This window comes from Heterocephalus glaber, unplaced genomic scaffold (assembly GCF_053883595.1).
Source record: "Heterocephalus glaber isolate CG9 unplaced genomic scaffold, H.glaber_assembly_v1.0 deba00000943, whole genome shotgun sequence".
Lineage (NCBI taxonomy): Eukaryota > Metazoa > Chordata > Mammalia > Rodentia > Bathyergidae > Heterocephalus > Heterocephalus glaber.
Window position 1 is genome coordinate 8,850,235 of NW_028258175.1, and position 23,519 is coordinate 8,873,753.

A 23,519-nucleotide genomic window follows, 5' to 3' on the forward strand; every position below is an offset into this window, starting at 1 on the left:
AACAAAAGTGTTTGCTAGAAAAGTATGAAGACCCAGAGCCCAAGGTCCAAAAGTAATGATATAGTTGTATTTTGACTATAACGTTTGGACATGCTACTCCCAAGTGTTAAAACCAAGCAAATCAAGACGAATTCAGCATATGGGAGGGTTTCCACAGCTCCTAGGTAAGCAGCCCCAACAAGCTGCTGATGCCTTGCTGAAACGTGCCAGGGAGGAGAATCCGGAGGAGGGAGGTGGTGTGGGAAGGTCTGCTTCACAGCCTCACAGTTTGGTGCCTGTCTGTTCCAGGTGGCCGAGATGCATGGGGAGCTGATCGAGTTCAATGAACGCCTGCACCGGGCCCTGGTGGCCAAGGACGCTCTCGTATCCCAGATGCGCCAGGAGCTCATCGACCTCCGGGGGCCGGTGAGTGCTGCAGCCCACCGGCGGTGTCTGTCTGTCCTCTGGCTTCTGCTGCCCTCGAGCACTGTTTGGTTCTTTCGTTATTGGTAGTGTAAAGGGAGTAGAAAAGCACAGAAACTGAAAGAATGCACAGCCATGCTTCCACCATCCGGATTTCACCTGCATTAACTTCTGCCACATTTCCTTTTTGGGAGGCAGCAGGGGTTAGAATAAATAAAATACTACAAATTAGACTGTAGCCACATTTCACACTTCTCCTTCTACTAATCTGTTCTGAAATTGGCCATTATAAACAAGGATACAGTTATCATTAACGAGTATTTTGCCATTTAAACAAGGACACTGTTAGCATTCTAACACTTGTGCTTGTACACACATATTATTATATATTATAAAATATATTTATTATGTAAAATGTTAAGTGCTCCAAGTTAGGCAAGATTAAATATATAATGCACTGTCTGGTATCTGTTGTCAAGTTTAACTATTACTGGTCAAGGCTGGTCTAGTTCCAAATTACCTAGCCCTGCTTCTTTCTCTGTGTTATGTGGATAAAATACTGGGTATGAAGTCTATAGAAATCTTATTATATATGTCTAAAAATAAGAAAACATAAATACTATATTCTTATCATTCAGTATTACCGTGCATCTTCAAATATCTGTCAGTGTTCAAACTTCCAATTATGTCATCATTTTTTATATTTTCTTAAGAAAATTCAGGATCCACATGAGATTCATACACTGCATTTGGTTGATATGTCTCTTTTTCTTTCATATCTTTGAAAGTTATGGTAAAATATAAATAACATAAAATATACCATCCTAACCATTTTTTAACTGTACAGTTAAGCAACATAAGTATGTTCACATATTGTGAAACCACTACCACCACCCTCCATCTTCAGATTGTTTTATCTTCCCCAGTTGAAATTCTGTCTCAGATACCAGCTTCTCTTTCTTCCCTCTCTGAGGCCTTGGCACCCACCATTCTACTTTCTGACCTTGTGGATCCAACTACTGTACTCTTTTGTTTCTTTTTGTCTTATGTAGTCCTGCTCCCCGTCCCTCCCCATTAAACAAGTGTTTAAGGTCAGTGGCTACATGTGAACTTGCCTAGTTTAATATATTGAACTAGTTTTAGTTTGGCCAAAGTATAAAGTCCCTGTAAGAGTTCCTGCCGATGCTTTTACATCCCACCAACACATTTCTGTGAGATGGTTTCAATTTACATTTCCCAGTTACAGGTGAGGCTGACTATCTTTTCATTTGCTGCTGCCCAGTTTGTTTTCCACTTTTGTGACCTGTTCTCATAGCCTTTGCCCATTTTTCTGTTGGGTTGTATTCATTTTTCTTACTGATTTGTAGCAGTTCTTTTTATTTCTTTTTTCAGTTATGTGTATTGTAAATATTCTGTCTCAGTCTATGGCTTGATTACTCACTTTTAGTCATAGTGGAAAAATTCAAACACGTGAAATCAAAGAGAATTATATTCCATGTACTTGTCACTCAGCTTCTACAATGATCAGTTCTTTCATACTCTACTCAGTCCCTTTCCAGCTGTGATTATTTGGGGAGGGAGAGCATACTCTTCCAGGTCATGTCCCAGAGACTCCCCTCTTCTGATCATTGCCCACTGCCAACAGGACTCTCGACTGTAGTATCCCCATGACCTAATCACCTTCCAGAACCCCCACTGTGGAGCACAGGTGCATTTTGGGGTCATTCTTGATCTAAACCATCACACATAGCAAAATAGCTAAAAATGCCATTTTAACATCTCAAGAATTAATAGCAATTTCTTAGTATCATCAAATATTCAGGCAGTGTTCAGTAGTCTTCAGTTATCTCAAAATTTTTTCAACTTATTTGCATTAATCAGAATCCTAATAAAGTCCATATACTGCAATTGGGTGATATGGTTTTTAAGTCTCCTTTCGTCAATAAATCCTCCTCCCTTCATCATTTTTATTGCTATTAAGAAAGTTAGCCTATTAAACCATAGGTTTTCCTAGTTAAGATTTTGCTCATTGTAACCCTGTAATGATCTTTACCATGTTCCTCTTTCCCTTGCTCCAGAGGTTTGTGAGTTTCGCTCGGACAGCTTCACACATGGCAGTGTGTGCTTCCATCAGGAGGCTCATAAGTGTGGGCTGGGAAAGCAGTGTGGGAGCTGCCAGTCCGCTCCAGCCTCTCTTTCTGGATAGGCAGCTTGTGAAGGTGACTCCCATGGTTAGAGGCCTGCAACACTGTCCCTGGTGGGGTTCCCTGCTCTCACTCCTGACCTTTTTCAGTCTTTATACCTATCTCTGGATTTCTTTATTTAGAGAGTTATGGGTTTCCCTAGGATGGAAGCACATTTAGGACATGCCTGTCCTTTTTTTTCTATGACCCCTTTGTGGGATGGTATATTATTGCTATTTCACAGATTCACTGAGCTTCTGTGAAGGCCCCATCTTTCAATGAGCGTGCATTGGAGCCAGATTCAAACTCAGATTGAATTAAAGCCATCTTTCTCCATGCTGCACCAATACCAGGGGATTGCAAAGAGCAGGGTGCGATCCATGGATTACCCTTTGCCCTTCTGAGCAAGGTGCCCAAGGTCCTCTGTGGTGGCTTCCCACCCATGTCCCACCTTGAAGACTTGGGCAGTGCGTTTACCCGGGCACCTCCTTTCACTGCGTCTGTGCCCGGGAGCTGGCAGAACAGCTCCAGGGTTTGAGAAGCTTGTGCTAACCCATTTCCCTTGTGAGTAGGGAGGGTCAGGGATAGGCAGGGCTCTGCTACCTCCCTGCCCAGCTCTAAGCATTCCAGCCTGCTCCAAGGCAGGCCTGCAAGAGGGGTCCTATAGCAAGCAGAAACCCCCAGTGGCCCCATTCTTTAGTATCAGCTCAGTTTGAGCCTGTAGGTATCCTTCTGTCTTTAATGCTTAAAGAATGACAGGTCACTACTGTCACTATGGATACATTCTGAGAGAGTAACTCCAGTGTCATTTTGAATAATAAGAACAATCACCTGGCTAGTACAAAATTATTAATTGCGGATACCTATAGCTCATATTTATTAACTATTACCTGCCAAAATTTGACTGAATTCCTTCAAGCATTAGAGCTTTAATACTCACTCACCATAATAGTAGTTAGTATTGTGATCCGCATTTTGCAGAAGAAATGAAATCACTCACCCAGTTTTCCACAATGAGAAATGACAGATCTGGGTCTGCCTTAACAGATTTATTTATTTAGGTACTGAGGCTTGAACGAAGGGTCTCACTCATGCTAGCCAAGCGCTCTACCACTGAGCTATAACCCTAGTAAGATTTTATTGTTTTAGGAATTGAAAAGTTTCAGATTTTTTTGGATTTGACAAACTTTGCTAAAGAGTCTAGGTCTTTACAAAGGTATTCAGTGAGTAGTCATTGAGTATCCTCCTCCCCATTGCCCTTGATTTTCTTACCCAGAGGTGAAAAGTGTTACCAGCCTTGGCTTTCTCTTTTCAGAGGTGAGTGATGCCTGAGTAAGCTGCTCGCCCACACTTGGGCCTGCTCACATCCCTGCTCTGTACGTTACTTCCCCTTAACTATAGACCTTAGAGATTTCTTGTCTTACTTTGCATGTAAATCTGTTCTTCTCAAGAACTGTGTGGATTCCCCTGAACTGGCAATTCCATAATCCACCCAGTGGGGCCCTAGTGGAGGGATATAGCATTGTTTCCCTGCTTTTGCTTTTACAGCAGTGCTGGAGTAGCATCCATATGGAGCCCTGTTCTTCAGAGGGAAGCTTGGCTGGCTTTTGCTCCAGGTCATTTAGGAGAAGGCTGGGCTCTCCGGCCTTACAAGCCTGGGGCTTTGGGCAGACTCCGACCTCTTCCCACCTGCTCTGCCTGCTCCAGGACTGCCCTTCCCAGAGCCAGCATCCTGCAGGAGGCCAGCCACTGAGGAGTCCCAGCAGCATGTCAGGCACGCATGGGAGAAGTTAGGGTCTCTGTTAAATCTGGCACATGCAGTGCAGAGGGTTTGGTCCCTGCTGGGATTCTCACTGTGCTCCCTCACAGGGCTTGTCCTCCTACTGTTCCCTGTGCTTAGAGTGCTGCTCTGGGTCTGGGAAACAGCCCCCTCACCCCAATTTTATTTGTCACATTCTCAGGAAGCCTTGGTACCCTGGCAAGGTCAGGGCTTCCACATTCAGTGTATTTATGTGTATCTCTCTTTCCTATCTTAACATACAGTATTTCCACATTAACGTATCACTGACTTGTGTCTTATCCCCTCTCCCTCCATAAGTTCCGTGCTTTTTTTTCTGTTTCCTTTGCATCCCTGTGAATCACACAATAGAGCTCAATAAATGTGGTTGGCTATCAAGTGAGTAAGTAAATGTCGCCGCTGGTAGGTAGTGATGTCCAGGTTTTCCCTGACCCCAGTGACATGTAAGCCCATCTTCTCTGCCCTCGCTGGACTCGCTTCTCCTTAGCCTGAATGCCCTCTATGGCTGAGACAGCTGTTGGCATAGAAGCCGCTCTAATTGTCATCTCACCCTTTCCTGTGAGCCAGTTGTGATGGCCAGAAGGCAGGAGGGAGTAAAATGGTCATTGAGGGCCTGAGGGCTGTTGGGAAGAGCTGGCCATTTGCACTGCTGCCCCTATGGGACACCTTGGAACTTGTCGTTACTGCTTCCAGCCTGCCCTAATCATCTCCCCATTGTCCACCAGCTAGGGCAGGAGAAAGGAGCCTGTACCGCCCTTGGAGAATCCTGGAGCCGGGCCAGGGATTTAGCTCAGTGGTTCCACCGCCTGCCTTGCAAGTGCAAGGTCCCAAGTTCGATCCCCGGTACCAAAATAAAAAAAAGACAGCACGAGAATCCTGGAGCCTTCTCTTTCTCTGCATTGTCAGAGGCATCTGTTGGAATCTCAGCCTCATCTCCCTTCATTTCCACTGGCCCGGCTCTCAGAGGACCCTAGGTCTGACTTCCTCCCAGACCACTGGAGCATTCTAGTGCCTCAGGATCAGGACTATGAGCTTTGTTTGGGAACCTCAGTTTCCATGTTTAATAAACATGGCACCAACCTATGGATAGGTTTTGTGAGACATTCAAAGCTCTCAGTCCCCATCTGGTTTCATCTGTGTTCCCCTGTGCCTGGCATTGGCTTAGCGTGTAATAGATGTTCAGTAAATGTTTGTTTTGTGATAACTTCATTTTCAAAGAGTAGAAGATGGTTGCATAGACAAAATGCTAATTAAGACAGGAGCAGGAACAGAGTCCTCTCAGTGGTATCTTTTTATAATACTCTTTTAAGCTAAATTACTTATTTTAAAGAGTTTGAGATTAAGGGTACAATTTTCTTTTCCTTTTTTTTGGGGGGGGACATAGTTATTTTTAGGACTTTCATTATTTTCCCCCCCTGTGGTATATGATGTGAATGAATGCTGGAGGTTTTTGGTTTTTTTTTTTAATCACCTTTTAATGGGATTTGATTACATTCTGAGAGAACAGGTCCTAGTTTGAATAATAAATGGAGATGAGGAAATAGTCTTGTGAGACCGAAAGTTGTAGAGGTCAGTTAAAATCACAGCACAGTTAAGCCATGGGCCAGCCAACTTATTAAATGTAGGTGTGTTTGCACGGCAGCAGTGACATGGCCTCACTTTGTGGGATAGAGCTTGAGTTCCTCCTTCTGCCTGCCCCTCTGTTGGGTGTCTGTTTCTCTGCCATAGGTTCTGATTTTGGTCACCCCCCCCCCTTAAGCAGAAAACGTGGCTTGTGACTTGAGGTCTGTGGGGTCACTGCCCTTACTCATGGCCTCAGTCCTGCTGGTTTGGCCTCTTGCTGCTATCTTCCTGTCCCCTCCCTGTCCTGTGTGGTGAGGGCATCGCCCTTCAGCAGCCCTTTGCTGTTGTGTGTGCCATGCATTTTTATCCTTTTACACTCTGAACAAGTATAACTGACAGTAGATCCATAGATCCACATTTCAGCAGAACAGACAGCGGTGTGGAAAGGTCTCATAGTACTCTAAAGGCCCTGTAGTTCGTGGTAGCACTGAAGGAAACCCGCGACTGTCTTGTTCTATTCCCGCTCCCCATTTCAAACAAAATGGTATCTGCCTTGTCCTATGCACGACCCTCGGGTGGCTTTAAGAACCTGATCCCTGTATAGTGTAGCTCTCAAGTAGTCCCACTCTCCATCTGCAAGGTGCATCTCCTCTCCTGTCTCTCCTCCCCATTTTGTGTATCAGAGGGGCTTTTGTTTGTTTTAAAAAATCATATTGATGACTTTTTCTTGACATCGGAAAGGTTCTTTGAAAACTTGGAATCTGGAGAAAGCAGAGTTTTCTGGAAGCAGAACAGTGATTCAGAGGGGTATGTATCATCGATGAATGCATGTGGGGTCTGATGGAATAAGCTTGAAAAATGTATTAAGGAGAGTGCACTAATCATCTTTACTGGAGGAGTTCCCATTAGGGTCACACGCCAGGCCTCCGTCCTCTTGATGTAGCACTGTTTTCTGAAATTATTTCCTCAAGGAACATCTTTTCTAAGAAGATTCATATGGAAAAGCTGGGGCAGAGTTACATGTCATGTTAGTTACTGATGCCACCTGGGGGTAGCCCTCTGCCTGGTGACAGCAGACAGGGAGAGTCCACAAAAGGAGCCAAAGAAGTTGATCCTACTGTACCCCACATCACTGGGATCTCACACAAAATACCAAAGTCTTGAATGATGAAGAGATGGGAAGGACGCATGGTTTTTCAGGGCAATTTATGCCACAGTATTTGTCATTCTGTATTATCACACTGTGTTGACTTTGCTGTTTTCCCCTGTGGACTGAGAGCTTCCCTGAGGTAGGCATCGTGTCTTCGTGTCCTCTTCTTAGAGCCTGGCCCATGAGCTATATGAATGTGACCACGCACCTGCAGTATCTATGGTAACAGTTGTTCAGACAGGTGCCCTCCTGTCCTGCTGGGTGACAGACTTCTGTTTACCTTCGCTGAGAGCTGGTGTCCCTGAGGCATCTTCCCTCTACTCTTGAAATGACCAAGCTCTTGGGAGAGAAAGATGCGTAATTTAAAATTCAAGGGTGAGAGATAGAAAAATCACTGCAAGTTTTGTAATAAGATTCATTAAAATGTTTCCTGGGACTGTCTCTGTATCTTTAAAACCTTCAGAGGGAGTGATCTCATTTGAGAGCTGATGCTATTTAGGTACAGAAGCTTAATAAGAAACATATTTTTCAGCTGTGTGACACTTGCCGAATATTTAATGATCAAGTACCAAATTGTCTGCGGTCCCACAGCAGCTCTAAACATTACATTCCAAATTATAAGAGGCTTTTTAATTTGGCACTTGGACATCCGTGTTTTAATCGTTTACCGTTGAAGGAGATTATTTTGAAAAGTACCATTTTTAAGAGAGGCTACTAAAAATATATGTCACATGGAGGCTTAACTCAGAAATATTAGTTTTTGACACAAAATCATGTGGAAATATGCTTGCAAAACCGTTTGTTTCTTAGTGCTAGGGGATAAAAGCCCCTCTGTGGACCCAACCATGTTCTGTCCATGGGCAAATACCCAAAGCGATCACATGATCTTTGAATTAATGCAAATAAATGCTTCCTGGACTTGGGAGATTATTGGATCTCAGGCCTTTCTTTTCTAATGACCCATTGTTAAACTCTTGGCCTTGAGTTTTACTTGTCACCACAAGTAGTTGGTTTCCTTGAGGATCTCTGAGAGGCAGGAGTGGAGGATTTGGTGGTTAGAGCCTGCTACCTTAATCTTTATGGGTATGGAACACTGAAAATGCGTTTCCATTAAGATCAGGGTTTTGTACCTGTTTGCAAGCTTTACTTCAAAGCTACCCCACCTTGGGCCAGGGATTTAGCTCAGTGGTTCTGCCACCTGCCCCCGTAGGCACAAGGATCTGAGTTCAATCCCTATTGCCAAAAAAAAAAAAGCTACCCCACCTTGATGCAAATAGGAAGCACTGGCAAGGTGCAAAATAATCAAGATGACTTCAGCTACCAGTGGAGGAAAGAATTTTCTGCCCTGGCTGAGGCTACCTGTCACTCATTAGTGTATTGTGTAACTGTTTTATAGAGTGTGAGGCAAATTGTGGAGATGTAGCAGACAAGGAGGATGGTGCCTTTGTCCTTGAGGAGGTCAAAATTGAGAATATGGTTTCTGTGGTATACATCTCTGTGGTTTGACTCCATCATGGTTTGGCATGGACATAGAGGCCAGAACAGAAAACTCTGAGCTTTTTCCTGCCACTGACTCTGAGAGGTGAATGGGGTTTATAAAGCCACTTGTTACCCGCATTTTACCCAACCTCTCTTCTGCAGTGCAGGTTTGAACTTGCTTGGTTTGAGTTTGTTGCTCATTACCCACCCAGCACGAGGATTGACAGGCAGCAGTGGCTAAGACGCCTTTTGGACTCATGGACCCGTCTTCTCCTTTTATTTACCACCCAACTTCTACCAAAATTCTGAGCTCATGATACACACTGACTGTTGGTTCAAGCAAGGGCAGCTTGGATTTATTTAATAAATTTTGCTCAGATTTTATTCTTTGTCTTCCATGGAAACCTCCCAGAATCTATCCTCATCTCTCTCCCAAGGTATCAGTTTCCTGGGTTGCTGTACCCATGACTGTCCTGACTGGTGTGTGCTATTATTGGCATGTAGATTTCTCAGTATGACATCACTGGGAAAGAGGGCCTGTGACTGGAGGTACCAAATGGGACTCCTGTAGTGCCTGGTCTGGGTCTGGGACAAAGCCTCCCTTTCAGGACTTTGGCTCCGCCCTTCATTTGTGTCATCTTCAAAATGTGGACCCGCCTTGCCTCTTCCATTATATCTGAGCTATGTCTTGTGCGTTTTCCTGGCTGAGACATACCCATCCAAATCTTGATTTAATTTTTTTCCTATTTCTGCTGAATTAACACTTGCAGTATTTTCAAGGATACATAATAATCTGTGCTTTTGCTTGTGCAAAACCTCTAAATATATATACGTATTCTTTATTAAATTTTTCTCTATGTTATTAGGTTCTCTTCTGATTAGTCATACCTTCCCAGACAGTTGCATATGAATTTCTGCATCTTTTAGAAATAAATTCTAAAGTGTAAATGAGGATTAAAATGATTAAAATGAATAATTAATAATTTGAAATAGGAAAAGGTCCGAAGGTGTAGAGGTGGTGGGCGGGGAAGGGGAAAGGAAAAATTATGAGAAAAGAAAAAAAATGGAAACGAAGTATGTAAATAGGGAAGGGTGGAAGGGTGAAGGGCACACTGGTAATGGCGAAAAAAATAAGAACCAAGATACATCATGTACAGGTACAAGTACCCAGTAATAAGTGTAAACATATTGTATACCTAAAATGTACCAATAAAAGAATTTTAAAAAGAAAGAAATTCTATTTAAAAAAATCTTTCTTGAAAAATAGAGACCCACCTTGACGTATTTCTCTACTGAACCTTCATTAACTTAGGCTTGCTGGGCTGGAAAGTGGGCAATTTGGACAGCATCAAGGGTCTCTGGCAGCTTGTTCCAAGAGACTTCCTCATCTCCTTGAAGTGAATGCATATAGTCTCTGAGTAAAAGTCAGTGCTGTTTGGCTGTACTTCATGGGCTGTACTTCCCTGGACAGCTGGTCTGTGAGATCAAATCAGATTGTCCCTAGAAACATTGCTGTCTCTTCTGGGAGACGAGTGGGTCATGCGATCAGGTGGGACCAGATGCTTCTTGGTAGAGGGATCCCTGACCTGAGAGTTGGGTACTGTCTTGGTATTGCCCACCCTACAGAGTTCATGAGTAACAGCTGCCTTGCCCATGAGGTCTGCAGTTCTGGTTTCTAAGGAAGATGACTTCGATGACCAAAGTTTGAATGATATTCTCCCAGATACTCAAAATACAAGGGCTGTGTCCACACCAAAACAAGTGGCCATGGTTAGAGATGTAACAGATGTTGCCAGCGAGGCATTTGAGATCCAACCTGGCCAAGAGCTTGGATAAAATTGAAAACCCCTCCTCCACCCATACCTGCAGATGTTTATTTCTTTTCTGGGAATGTGGCCTCCTTCCTCTCCTTGTTTCCTGCTGTTTTAAATATCGGCACTGTATCCAAGCATTGGGCACACCAGTTGTAAAAGGTATGAAACTATTGAAAGACATGAAATAATGCCTAAGCATGGAAAGTTATATTTTGGTCCTAGTATAAAAAAGGCATTCATACTTTACAATTTTTTTCTGTAGATTTGATGAACTTTAAATTGAAATGTGAAAGAAAATTAGGGGGGATTTCAATGCACTTACATAGCAAACCATTCAGATATTTTAAAAATGGTATACCAGCTTTGTTTTAAAACTTACCTGACTGATCCTGAAGCAGGACCTTGCCCCCTCCTCTTCCTCACCTCCTACTCACAGTTTTTCTTTACTGAATCCTGCCCCTCAGCACATGCTCTTGCTATTCCTATTTGCTTTTCTGCCTTTTATCTTTTAAAAGACATGCTTTAATATTTTTAAGTAACACGTATAAAATATGCTTTTCATATTCAGTTTTTTTCAACAGTACAGTATTGAGAATTTCACCAGTACACAACTTATATAGAGTATAAAACACAAGTAATCCTTTTCCCAGAGAGCCTACTATGAAAACCTTGGTATGCATCCTTCCAGGTTCACGCATGCATAGACACACATGCCTAAACACATACATGTAAAATACGCATCTTTTTTTTAAACATAAGTGGGATAACTGGCCAAATTATTTTGAGGCTTTCCCTTTTCTATTCATGAACACGTATTGGCTTCACCTTCCCTCCCATTTCATCTTCCCCATCCTTCAAGCTCCGACTCATTCTTTGAGAAAGCCTTCAGTGCTCCTGTCCGTACTGTGCTTGGAGCATGCTTTTTGCAACCTGCATTCTTTATAGTATTATCCTTTACTAATCTCGTAGGTTTATCTTTTGGCTCTCCCATGAAATAATGAGATTCTTAAAGGGAAGAGTGACATTCACACTCCTACCTCCAATAACAGGTAATTTTTATCGAGTACTTACTGTATGCCAAATCCTATGCCAAGTGCTGTAAGTGTACTCGCAAGCCCATGAGGTGGGTATTCTTGCCTGCATTTTGGAGAAGAGAGAACTAAGACACAGGCAAGACAGGTAATATCTCCAAGTCCTCATGACTAGTAAGTGATGGAGCTAAAAGTCTCATCTTTAAATGAGACTAGTAATGCCCCCCAAAGAGAGTTGTGTGAGGTTTAAATTAAATCAGATAATGCCTCCCGCTCATCCCCAAGTAAAGGTAAAGTACCACTTTATCATAGTCCTGAATGAAATAGTACTCCTTGTCCTGCTTTATTTTTCTTTGTACTGCTTAGCATCACTTGAGAAGGAATTGTTTATTTGCTGTTTCCCAATTTGTCCATTCTGTGCTTGGCTGAGTTCCCAGTACCTGCTATAGAGTATTAATTAAGTATTTTATTGAAGGAATAAATATTCATTCCCATTCTCATTGTAGCATCTCCACTAAGGATGTCCGGAAAACACTTGGTGAATTTGGCTAAAACTTAGTACTCTTGCCAGCTCCACAAAACCATAAAGGATTGTGAATTTCCTTGTGTCAAGATAGTCGCACTGGGGCCGGGGATTTAGCTCAGTGGTTCCGGCACCTGCCTCGAAAGCATAACGTCCTGAGTTTGATCCCCGGTACCAAAAAAAAAAAGATAGTCACATTGCTGTTTTTATTTTTTACTTGCTGTCAACTATAAGAAGCCAGTATAATGTCACCCACCCCTGATTTTCCTGGTGTCTTAATTTAAGTAGTTTCCAATTTGTGTCTGAAATTATCCATCAGTCACAGAGACAACTTGTGCCTTCAGTGGTAACTGTCACAACAAACCAGAGCTTAATCAGAGAGACTGTGGTGAAAGAGCAATGTAGGAACCAGCTTACAAGCTCCAGCCTGACCAAGGGGTGATGAGGATGGAAAGTGAAGACACAGAAGCAGGTTAAAATATGGAGGCCAGGGGGCTCTTGTCTCCCTTCAACAGAGAACCCCGAGTGACTGGCGCACCTTGGCTTTATTCACTCGGACATGGGTACAGGCGATTACAGTTCTACAGGATCCTCCTGGGTACTCAACAACATCCTCCACGTAAACTACATCATCTCAGCTGTTTTCAATTTTCCCTGCAGTGTGTCAGCACACTTGCGTGTTGTCTATTCTTAGTGCTCACCGAGGAAGCCTCTTGGACCTCAGTCTTCCTGTATGGTCTCCCACAAGCAGGGGATGGCTAGTGGATTGTCTGTCCCTCCTGAAGCTGTCTCCCAGGAGCATGTGGGTAAGGTGGCCATTGAGAATCCCAGGTCAGCTGGCTTGAAGGAGAAACCTAAGAACGGGGCCCAGAGCTTTCTCTGTCCTGTAGACTTACACAAGCCTTTCTGCTGTGGTAACTGTGGTTTCAGGCAAGGCACGTCTCTTGGCCTCAGTTTTCAGATCTGTAAAGTGGGCTGTGGTACATTAGGCAGAGTAGACTGTGTTATGATACAGTAACAAATACCCCTAAAATGGACAGAATGAAAACATTGGTTTCTGTCTCCCTGTTACAGGTCCTTCATGAATTGGCAGGGCTTTTGCTCCATGTTGTCATCATCCCTGTACCCTGACCCAGGCTGTAACAGAGGGACAAGAGAGCTTGTCTGAGCATGCATGGCCTCTTGGAGCTTCTACCCAGAAATTACATGTCACTCTTTCTTACTCTATTGTGAAAGCGAGTCCTATGGATGCACCTGTGATGGGTGGAAGAGCCTGAGGGAGGGGAAAGCAGAGTTCCTGCTGAGGAGCCCTGTGGGTCCGCAGATGGGACCTGCCTACCAGGGAGTTAGGAGGATTCAGTTAGATGATATGTGGTGAGCACTCACTAGACAGTGGTGGTGACGGTGGGCAGTGGAAATGGTGCTGGTTAAAGTGTCAAAGCTTATCTAGGGCCCACAGATCATGAAAGCTTTATGATCTTTGATACAATCCACTGGTGCTGAGTTTATTAATTTGATACAATCCACCTGTGCTGAGTTTATTAATTTCCCACATTGGTAGGTGTTTTGCTTTGAACTAGGGTCAAAGACAAGACTGACATGGTCTGTGTCCTTAAGGAGTTTGTAGTCTCTCCTTGGAAGTAGGGATTGATGGATTTCCTTTGAACTTTCATCAAGTCTTGGCCTTGATAGGAAAACTTAGAGACTAAAATAAAATGTGGGAGCTAGGCGGGACCTTTGGATCCAGTTTCTGCATCAGTTACAATGCTTGCAGTGAAAGAAACAGAGAGTCCAGTCCAGTCTGGCCTCAGTGCTGCAAAGATTTTGTGGCCTTAGGTAACTGGAAAATCTAGATTCAGCGAGCTTCAACTTCATATTGAGCCCAAGGGCTGTGATGTGCCTGTACCCTGGTCCATTTGACATGATTCTGTTCTTACTGTCCTTTGCTGTTCCCATCCTGGTTCCCTCATGCAGCCGGTAGTGGCTGCAGTGATCCTGATTGCTCATCATTAAGGGAAAGAGCAAGTCTTTGCCCAGTGTGGCCAGCAGAAACCCCAAGGGTCTTTCTGGTTGAACCTGCTTAATTCACTGAACAATCCTGAATGGGTCCCTATGGCTGGACGACCAGCATATGGTGATTGGCTTACATTATTCTGCGCCCACCGTTGGGTGAGATCTTCAAATAGAATGATTTCCTAAGGGTGGAAAGGCATGCCAAGCAGTAGCCAGCCAGAGTCAACCCTTTCTCCTGTCTTTTCTTCTCTTTGAAAAGAGATGAAAGCTCAGAGCAGGGAAACAATTGCCACTGGCCTGTTAGAAACAGAGCAGGGACAGGTGTGGCTATGAGACTGTGCCCTCTTGCTGCTTTGACTCATTTCCAAAAGCAACTTGTCCAGGAGCCATTGGGTTCAAAGGAGATGGAGCATGTATAGCCCTTGGGGAGGTTCGTTTACAAAATAGATGTTAAACTGTACAATGCCTAGCATCTCTAATTAACAGAATTTGGTTGTTTATTCCTTATTGATGAAAGAGATTGAAAATTAGACCTGTTTCTCCCTGGTAGGGCTGCTTGTGTCTGATCTTTCTAAGGATTGGTTCAGGGTTTTGATGCTGACTCTGTGTTATCATTGCCAGGGAGTAGGGGCTGCCTACCATGATGTCTTAGTTACTGTTTCTCACTGCTAAGACAAAATATCCGACACCCAAAGTTAAAGGAGGAAAGGTTTATTTTGGGTCACAGTTTTTAGAGGTTTCAGTCCCTAGTCAGCTGGCTCCAAGGTGGCATGGCAGAGGGGCATCGAAGAGGAGAAATGATCCATGGTAGGGAAGGCAGAGAAGCAGCTGTAGGGAAAGCAAGCCTCCCTGTCTCTCTTATCCCAACCAGGATACAAGCCTTTCGAGTGGTGCCACCCACACTGAGGACAGGCTTCCCATTATCCACACCCTGAACAATGCTAAACCAATCAGTGGAGTAATTCAGTAATCACACTCTTAATCCCAGTATCACACACCCTAGATCCTGCCATCTCCAAAAAGCCCCGCCTATGAGCACTTGCGGCTTTGTGGGGACATCTAGATACAAGCCATAACAGATGAAAAGGCCATTTGCCAGCTGTGGTGGAAGGCCCTGGTATGTGTGTACTTTGACATACGAGTATTTCTGGAAAGTGCTCTTTTTAGAGTTACTGCCTGTTTTCATACAGCAAATTATCTAGGAGGTTCCAGGACATTGCCTCTTGGTATTTGAGGACACAGAGCTCAGCTCCAAGAATTATTTCTATTTCTGCAATGGATGTCCTAATCTCCCAGCTACAGAATAGAACTGAGGCTAATCAACTCCTGGAATGCTCACATCCACCCACCCAGCCCCAGGAGTTTGTGGCGTAGTGGATAGGATTGGGTGGATGAGTTGAGAAAAGGACTTGTACCAATAGTCATTATGTTCACCAGGAGGAATATGTCTTTGGATTACCTCAGCCTTCTGAAATGACTTTCTAGCCATGAATACCATCCAGGGCCACGTCAGGGTGAGTAAGACATTACCTTACCTTTACCTTAGCCATTCAGTCAGGAGATACTTCAAAGCATCTCCTCTGTGTCAGGCACAGGGTGGAATAGCCCAGACTTTGTATTTAAATTCCTTGAATCTCTAATAAGCCCACCAGGAATGTATTGGTACCCACCTTGATAACTTAGAAAGGCAAGCCAGTAGAGGTCTGGTGCCCTGCTTTAGACAGCAGAGTCATAGTGTGACCCTGGACCTGTTGTCATGTTCTTCAGAAATGGTGCCATGGCCTGATGTGGGCTCCAGGGCCCATGCTACCTGGCTACCTGGCTCCAGTCCTGGCTGTGCCACTTAAAACCCTGTGCCCTTGAGTGAGCTAAGTCAACTCAGAATTTCAGTTCCCATTCATAAAATGACAGTGGTCATGATGTCTGTGCCTTATGATTATGACATGTGTAAAATGCACAAATAGTGCCAGACATTGGGCAAGAGGTCACTCAATGTTAGCTGTAGTATTTATTTCCTAGAGCCACTGTAACAAATCACCACAACCATGGGGGCTTAAGACAACATAGTTCCAAACATAGAACTTCCAAGATAGGAAGACAAGGTATCAGCAGCAGCTAGTCCATGCTGTTATCTAGAAGCTCTACCAGAGAGTCCCTCCTTTATCTTCCAGCTCCTGATAGCTCCAAGTGTTCTTCGTTTGTAGTAACAGCACACAAATCTCTGCCTCTGTCATCCCATGACCTATTTTTCCTCCTCCCTGTGTGCCTATCCTCTGGGTATCTTGTAAGGATAGATGTCAGGGGACTTAGGCCACCCCAATGATCTAGCATACCCTCAAGATTCTTAGCCCAATTACATTTGCTAAGACCACTTTTCTACATGAGATCATAGTTAAGTTTTAAAGTGGACATGTCCTATCAGAGGCCACCATTCACCCTGTCTTAGTTACTTTTCTTGTTGCTGATATAAAATACCCAACACCCAAAGTTAAAGGAAGAAAGGTTTAATTGGCTTACAGTTTGTAGAAGTTTCAGTTCATAGTTGGCTGGGTCCAAGGAAGGGTGGCATGGCAGAGAAGCATGATAGAGGAGAAACAGTTCATGGCATGCAGAAGTCAGCAAAGCAGTGAAGTAGTGAGGAAGCAAGCAGCAAGTGACAAGCAACAAGACACTTTCTGTCCCTTATATCCTATTAAGACTGCCCACCTTAATCCTAGCATGGCATCATGAATCAATCCCAGCATCACACAACCTAGATCCAGGCACCTCCCAAAAGCCCACCTGTGACCACATGAGGCTTTGGGGGTACATCTAGATTCAAGTTATAATGCAATTCACTACAGTTACTATTACTTAAATGATTTTTTGTAGTGCAAGTAATATACAAATCTATTATAAATGTAAATCTCCAGGCATTAAATTAAAAATGTCTTTGCCCACCATGCTTGATTCCATTCTCTTTCCCAGAGATAACTATCCTGACGAGGTTGGTACTTGTCCTTCCACACCTTTCCGTTAGGATAGAAAGCTATGGTTTTTTTTGTTTTGCTTTTTTTTTTGGTACTGGGGATCAAACTCGGGCCCTTGCGCTTGCGCAGCAGGCGGTGAAACCACTGAACTAAATCCCCGACCCTAGAAAGCTACTTTTACCATGGAGTATTATCTTGTACCAAATGCCATAGAGGTCTTGGTGTCTACCCAGTACATTTGTTATAGGTGAGCCTTAATAATCTGTTAGTAAAAAGGAGAAGGGCAGAGGGGTTGGCACACCATGTACACACTTGAGGTGGGTGTGTGTGTGTGAAGCGTGTACAGCAGCCTTCTGGCTGTTCACCTCCTTCTGGTCTGCCCATCCCTTTTCCACTCTGTGGTCTCAGTGGCCTCAGGGGCTGCTGGAATTGAGAGCTGGAGCAATTTCCTCCTTGCTTAAATCTCTCCAGCATCTTTCCCTTGTGACAGCAGAGATATACCAGCCACCTTCCTGAAAGCCACCTTCTCTGATGCCCCTCTTAGATACCTTTTGTGTCCCTATATTTCCACAAATACAGCTGTGTGATTAATTGTGTTTGTTGGTTGTGTTAGCCTATGTCTTCTGGTGGGTTATGTGCTCTGTGAGCCCTAGGACTTCCTTTCTTTTGTTCACTGCCATCTCCCCGGCCCTTACACAGTGTGTGACTCCTATCCAGAGAACTTTTAAGACACATTTTTTGAAATAAATGTGCACATGACAGGAAAGTGTGTGAACAGCTTCTCACTCAGAGGTAAGGCTGCGGAGCACTTAAACCACCATGCCGTCAGCTGGGTTTCCAGACCGCCTTGATGGTGCAGGGCCTGTGGGACCCCTTAGACTCTGTCCATCTGTGAGAAGAGTCACTGCTGCCATGCCCACCACAGGCCACTAGGGCAGCTTCCATTGTCCCATTTAATGGGAAAAAAGTGAAATGCAGAGGAGTGTCATGACAAGGTACTTATTTATCGTAAGGAAAAAACAATAAGGGATTATCATGATTAAAGAGCTTACACCACAGATACCATAGAATTGAGAAAAGCATGAAAGTCTTATTGTTAACCATCTGACAACTTGTATAATACTTTTACCTTTCTAAACTGCATACTCTGGTAGCCTCTTTATGTGACAATGCTGTTATATAATTTTCTAAAGAGAAACTAGAAACATATTTCACTTGCTGCAGCATGATTGAGCAAAACTTATTTTTCCAATAGTTTATTTGAAAAATTTTATAGTTATATTAAAGAATTTTTCAAAGAATAACTATATATTCACCGTTGGATTCTACCATACCATTAATATTTTACTATACTTGCTTTATCATCCCTCCATCATCCATCATTCATTCTTTGGTTTATCCATCCATCCATCAATCCATTGTCCATCCATCCATCATCAGTCTGTCCATTCCTCTATATGGCCATCATTTAATCTTTTGGAGTCATTTCAATATAAAGGGCCCATATCAATGCGTATGTCTTCTGATATGCTTCAGGATGCCTGTAGAACTTTGCTTCCTCCCATAATGTCCCTTTGTGCCCCTTCCTGGTGTTCCCCAGGCCTTTCCCAGAAGTAATTGCTCATTGTTCTGGTTTTTTCTATTGTGAATATGATAATTTTTTTCTTCTAATTTAAAATTGCATTATTTTTACATTATTATTTGAAAGGTTAACAACTTATACATGGTTAAAATTTTATAAACTATGAAGTTTTACAGCAAAAATGTCTCTCTCCCTTCTGATCATTCCTCTCACTATCCTTTCTTCCAAGATATCTGTAGTTGGCAGTTTCTGGTGTACTTTTCTAGAAATGGTTAATGCCCATAGCCACATGAGTCCAGTCCAGCCACGAGGGCACACACATCTCCTAACTTCTTAATGAAAATAGTGGCTTACCCAACTTGCTGTTTTGTGAATTTCTTTTGGCTTTTGACCTTACGTCTTAGAAGCCATCCCTTTCAGCAGAGGAGTCACAGGCTGTTCTTTTATTTGCTGAGCAACATGACTCTGACTGTGCCATATTTTATATGACCTTCGCATTACTTGTTTCCAGGCTTTTATTACCATATTGTGGTACTGCAGTGAATGTCCTTGTCTTTGAACATATGTTGTCTTACTATCGTAATTAGTTGGAAATAAACTAGATGTCCATTTGTAATAAATTAGATAATTTTCTAATGCTCTGTCTTTACTTGTCCTTTTCTCCTCCATACATCCATTCATCCACCTGACATCTGTCCATATGGACATTGCTCATCTGCCCATCCAGTGGGAACATTCCCTGAGCAATCATATGTGCCCAATAACCATCTTGGGCTCTGAAAATATTGTCTGTGAGACCTCCATGGTCTTTTGGGGAAAATAGACACATCAAAAATGAATATTTTGGGGCTGGGGATTTAACTCAGTGGTGCCATTGCCTGCCTTGCGAGCACAAGGTCCTGAGTTCCATCCCTGGTACCAAAAAAAAAAAAAAAATGAATACTTGGGCTGGGGATTTAGCTCAGTGATTCCACTGCCTGCCTCACAAAAAAAGAATACTTCCCGCAAGTTTATCAGTCTGAGCAAGAATTCTGGGCTAACCAGATTCTTAGCTGGGTGTGTTGATGCACACCTGTAATCCCAGCTACTTAGGAGGCTGAGACAGGAGGATCACACTTTGAGACCAGCCTGGGCAGCTTAGTGACTTAGCAAGACCTTGCCTCAAAATAAAAAACAAAAAGCTAAGGATGAGGCTCATTGGTAGAGTGCTTGCCTTGCACACACAAGGCCCTCCTTCAATCCCTAGTACTATGAAAAAGCAACCAAAACAAACAAAACCCAACTCTTTAAGGCTCTACTCTGCCATTTATTTACTCCCAGCAAAGAGTCCTTGACCTTGACTGTTTTTAAAACCATATGAACCTCTTGCTTCTAATTACATGTTTTAAAAACAAACAAGCAAGCAAACAAATAGGTTAACAGACAAGCACAGATCCCTGAAGGTGGCGCAGACCCAGGCTGGCTGCCTCCCCTAGGTGAAGAATGTGCAGGTCCACTTCACGAGCAGATCAGCTCCCCGAGCCTGGCCACCCCAGCTGGAAGGCAGAGCTGTGCCATTTTACTACTTTGTTCCTTATTTTTAAAATGAGATAAGAAAGGGGACTGTTGGTGGAAAGCAAAATAGTTGTCATTTTCTGGCAGCCAAAAGTAGGAGCTAATTGTTTAAGGAAATGGTCTTTGGAAACAGGGATGAGTGAGAAAATGACTCTGGCGAACACAAAGTGTGGGTGCCATTGCATGACTGGGACGAAGATCTGCTGCTCTTGTGTCTTCCTTCTCGCCTTTTCTTTTAAGCAGTGAATCTGAGAGCCTTGTAATTAGTAGAGAGAAAATAAGATTCTTTCTCTTCGGTTCTTTTTGTCTCCAAACTCACTTATCCTTACCATGCTTAATATTTTGAATTTGCTACAAAGCAATTTAAATTTGATTGACATTTCAGCATAGAAGTATAGCTTCTATCATGACTCATTCATTTAATCAGTCATAGGACGTACAGTGTGCCAAGCGCTACAGCAGGTTGCTGAGCGTCATGTGAATGCGTAAATGTGATAAACAGAGATGTGGAAGCCACTTTCTGAGCTTGTGGAGGGGATCCAATCCACAGATAACCAGTCTGTAGTGACTTCAAACTGAGCATTGTGAGTGGCAGTGGTGGCAGCGGAGAATCTGTTTAGTTCTGCTGGTCAGGGAAGGTGCCTCCTAAGAATTCATGTCTTAGCTGAGTGTTGAAGAATGTAAAGAGCTCTCCTTAGGAAGAGATTGGGGAGAGGAGAGGGAGCAGGAGGAGGGAGCAGTAACTTGTTTTAAAAACTTGCTCTTGAGTTTATTTGCAGATTCAGTGTGAAAACTGTAAAGTCCTTGGCATATAGTAGGTGTTCAGCATCTATTGGTTACTCCCCCTGTCCCACCTGTGTTGATGTTTTCTAAGAGGACAGCCAGACTGGTTGGCATGCAGAAGGTGAAGAAGAAACCAGGTTTTGTTGATACCTAGTGATCTGTCAGATTCTCTGTCAGAAAATCCTGGATCAGAACTCAAACTGTCTATTTGTCCCTGAACACTGATGCACTTGGCTCAGTCTGGAGGCTTACTGTGCCCAAAGGCAGAAGAGGACCTAGGCCTTCCTAGGGAGAGTGCCAGCCACCCTGGGTTTGGCCTTCAGGCCTGAAACCTACCAAAAGTCATCCTACAGTGACCAAAAGAAGGGTTCTAAGAAAGACAAAGGATCTCAGGCCAATTGCTCACTGTGTGCACCTGCTCAGGAGTCCTGAGTCCTCTCAGAGGTATTCTGCCCTGTCAGAGGTTCTCTGCCAACTGAGGCTCTTGAAAATGAGCTTGGTTTCCATCATTTTCTCGGATTCGGTGCACAGAATAGGAATGATGCAGTGGGAGACAGAATGGCTTAGTCAGTAAGAGTGCCACTCTGGAGCAAGACATCAGTATTTAAGAGAAAGAAATAAAAGGAATAAAGATAGGTAATGAAGAAGTCAAATTGTAATTATTTGCAGATGACATGATACTCTATATAGAAGACCCCAAGAACTCCACCAAAAGTCTTCTAGACTTAATAACCAAATTCAGTCAAGTAGCTGGTTACAAGGTTAACACACAAAAATCAATAGCTTTCCTCTACACCAATGACAGACTCACTGAGAGAGAAATAGGGCAAATAATTCCTTTCACAATAGCATCCAAAAAACTGAAATACCTAGGAATCATCCTAACGAAAGAAATCAACGACCTCTTCTTTGAAAACTATGGCACTCTGAAAAGAGAGATTGAAGATGATATCAGAAAATGGACAGACATCCCCTGCTCCTGGGTAGGAAGGATTAATATAGTGAAAATGGCCATACTTCCAAAACTGCTATATAGATTTAATGCAATTCCAATTGAGATCCCAGCAGCATACTTCATAGACCTCGAGAAAACAATCCAAAAATTCATTTGGAACAAGAAGAGACCCAGAATAGCAAAAGCAATTCTAGGTAACAGAGACATGGCAGGGGGTATCACAATCCCCAACCTGCAACTCTACTACAAAGCTACTGTGATAAAAACAGCATGGTACTGGCAAAGAAACAGACCTGAGGACCAGTGGAACAGATTAGAAGATGCAGAAACAACGCCAGACACACTCAGCCATCTCATCTTCGACAAAGGAGCCAAACACCCTCACTGGAGGAAAGATAGCCTCTTTAATAAATGGTGCTGGAAAAGTTGGGCTTCAATTTGCCAAAGATTAAAACTAGACCTGTATCTCTCACCATGCACTAAACTAAAATCAAAATGGATTAAAGATCTAAATATTAAAATAGAAACTCTGAACCAGTTGGAACAGAGGTTAGGTAGAACCCTTGAAGACATCAGTGTAGGAAAAGATTTTATGAACAAAACCTCAGTTGCCTGTGAACTAGCACAAACAATCAACAAATGGGATCTCTTCTTATTAAAAGGCTTCTGCACAGCAAGAGAAACCATCAGCAGTGTGAAGAGACAACCCACAATGTGGGAAAAAATCTTCACCTGCTCTTCCTCAGACAAAGGTCTACTATCTGGAATCTATAAAGAACTTAAAAAGATCAGACCTCCCAAATTTAAAGACCCAATCCAAAAATGGGCATCTGAAATGAACAGACATTTCTCAGACAAAGAAGTAGAAATAGCAAATAAATACATGAAAAAATGTTCAACATCACTGGTCATTTGAGAGATGCAAATGAAAACAACGCTGAGATTCCACTTCACTCCAGAAAGAATGGCTGCTATCATGAAATCAACCAATAACAAATGCTGGTGGGGCTGTGGGGAAAGAGGAACCCTGCTCCACTGCTGGTGGGAGTGTAGACTGGTGCAAGCACTGTGGAAATCAGTATGGAGATACCTCAAAGAACTAGGACTGGAAGTCCCATTTGACCCCGCTCTTCCACTGCTGGGGATCTTCCCCAAAGAATTAAAAGAATCATACCACAGTGATGTATGTGCGCCCATGTTCATAGCAGCGCAGTTTGTAATAGCTAAAACTTGGAAACAGCCCAAATGCCCATCAACTGGAGACTGGATAAAGAAAATGTGGTTTTTTAATAGAATGGAGTACTACTCACCCATAAAAAATGAGAAATTAGAGACATTTATAGCTAAGTGGATGCACATTGAGGCAATACTCTTAAGTGAAATAAATAGGACACACATGTATAAAAACCGAATAGTTTCTCTGGTGTAAGAAACTGAAAGTGTAAATAAGGACTAAATGTATAATAGGTCATGTGAAATAGGAAGAAAAGGGGCAAAGGGGAAGGAAGTGGGAGGGCTAGGGGAAAGGATAGAAGGGAATGGGATTAATATGAGAAAGTGGAAAAATAGGAACAAAATCTTTGTAAATAGGAATGGAGGGGTTGAAGGGAGGGCTGGGCAAGGGTGAAAAATAAGAACCAAGAGAGACTATGTAAAGGTGTGAATTTCCAATGATGAATGTCATTATATTGTATACCTAAAATGTCCCAATGATTAGAAT

General features: G+C 43.1%; 1 protein-coding gene across 17 annotated transcripts in view; it reads left to right on the forward strand.

The window, feature by feature from the left end:
- Snx29 (sorting nexin 29) overlaps positions 1-23,519 on the forward strand; it is a 543,288-nt gene that overhangs the window by 347,833 nt on the left and 171,936 nt on the right. For all 17 annotated transcript variants that reach the window (XM_087208901.1, XM_087208905.1, XM_087208903.1 and 14 more), the window contains one exon: positions 289-405. In XM_087208901.1, the coding sequence (XP_087065027.1) occupies positions 289-405 (117 nt within the window). The remainder of the gene's footprint in view (positions 1-288; positions 406-23,519) is intronic.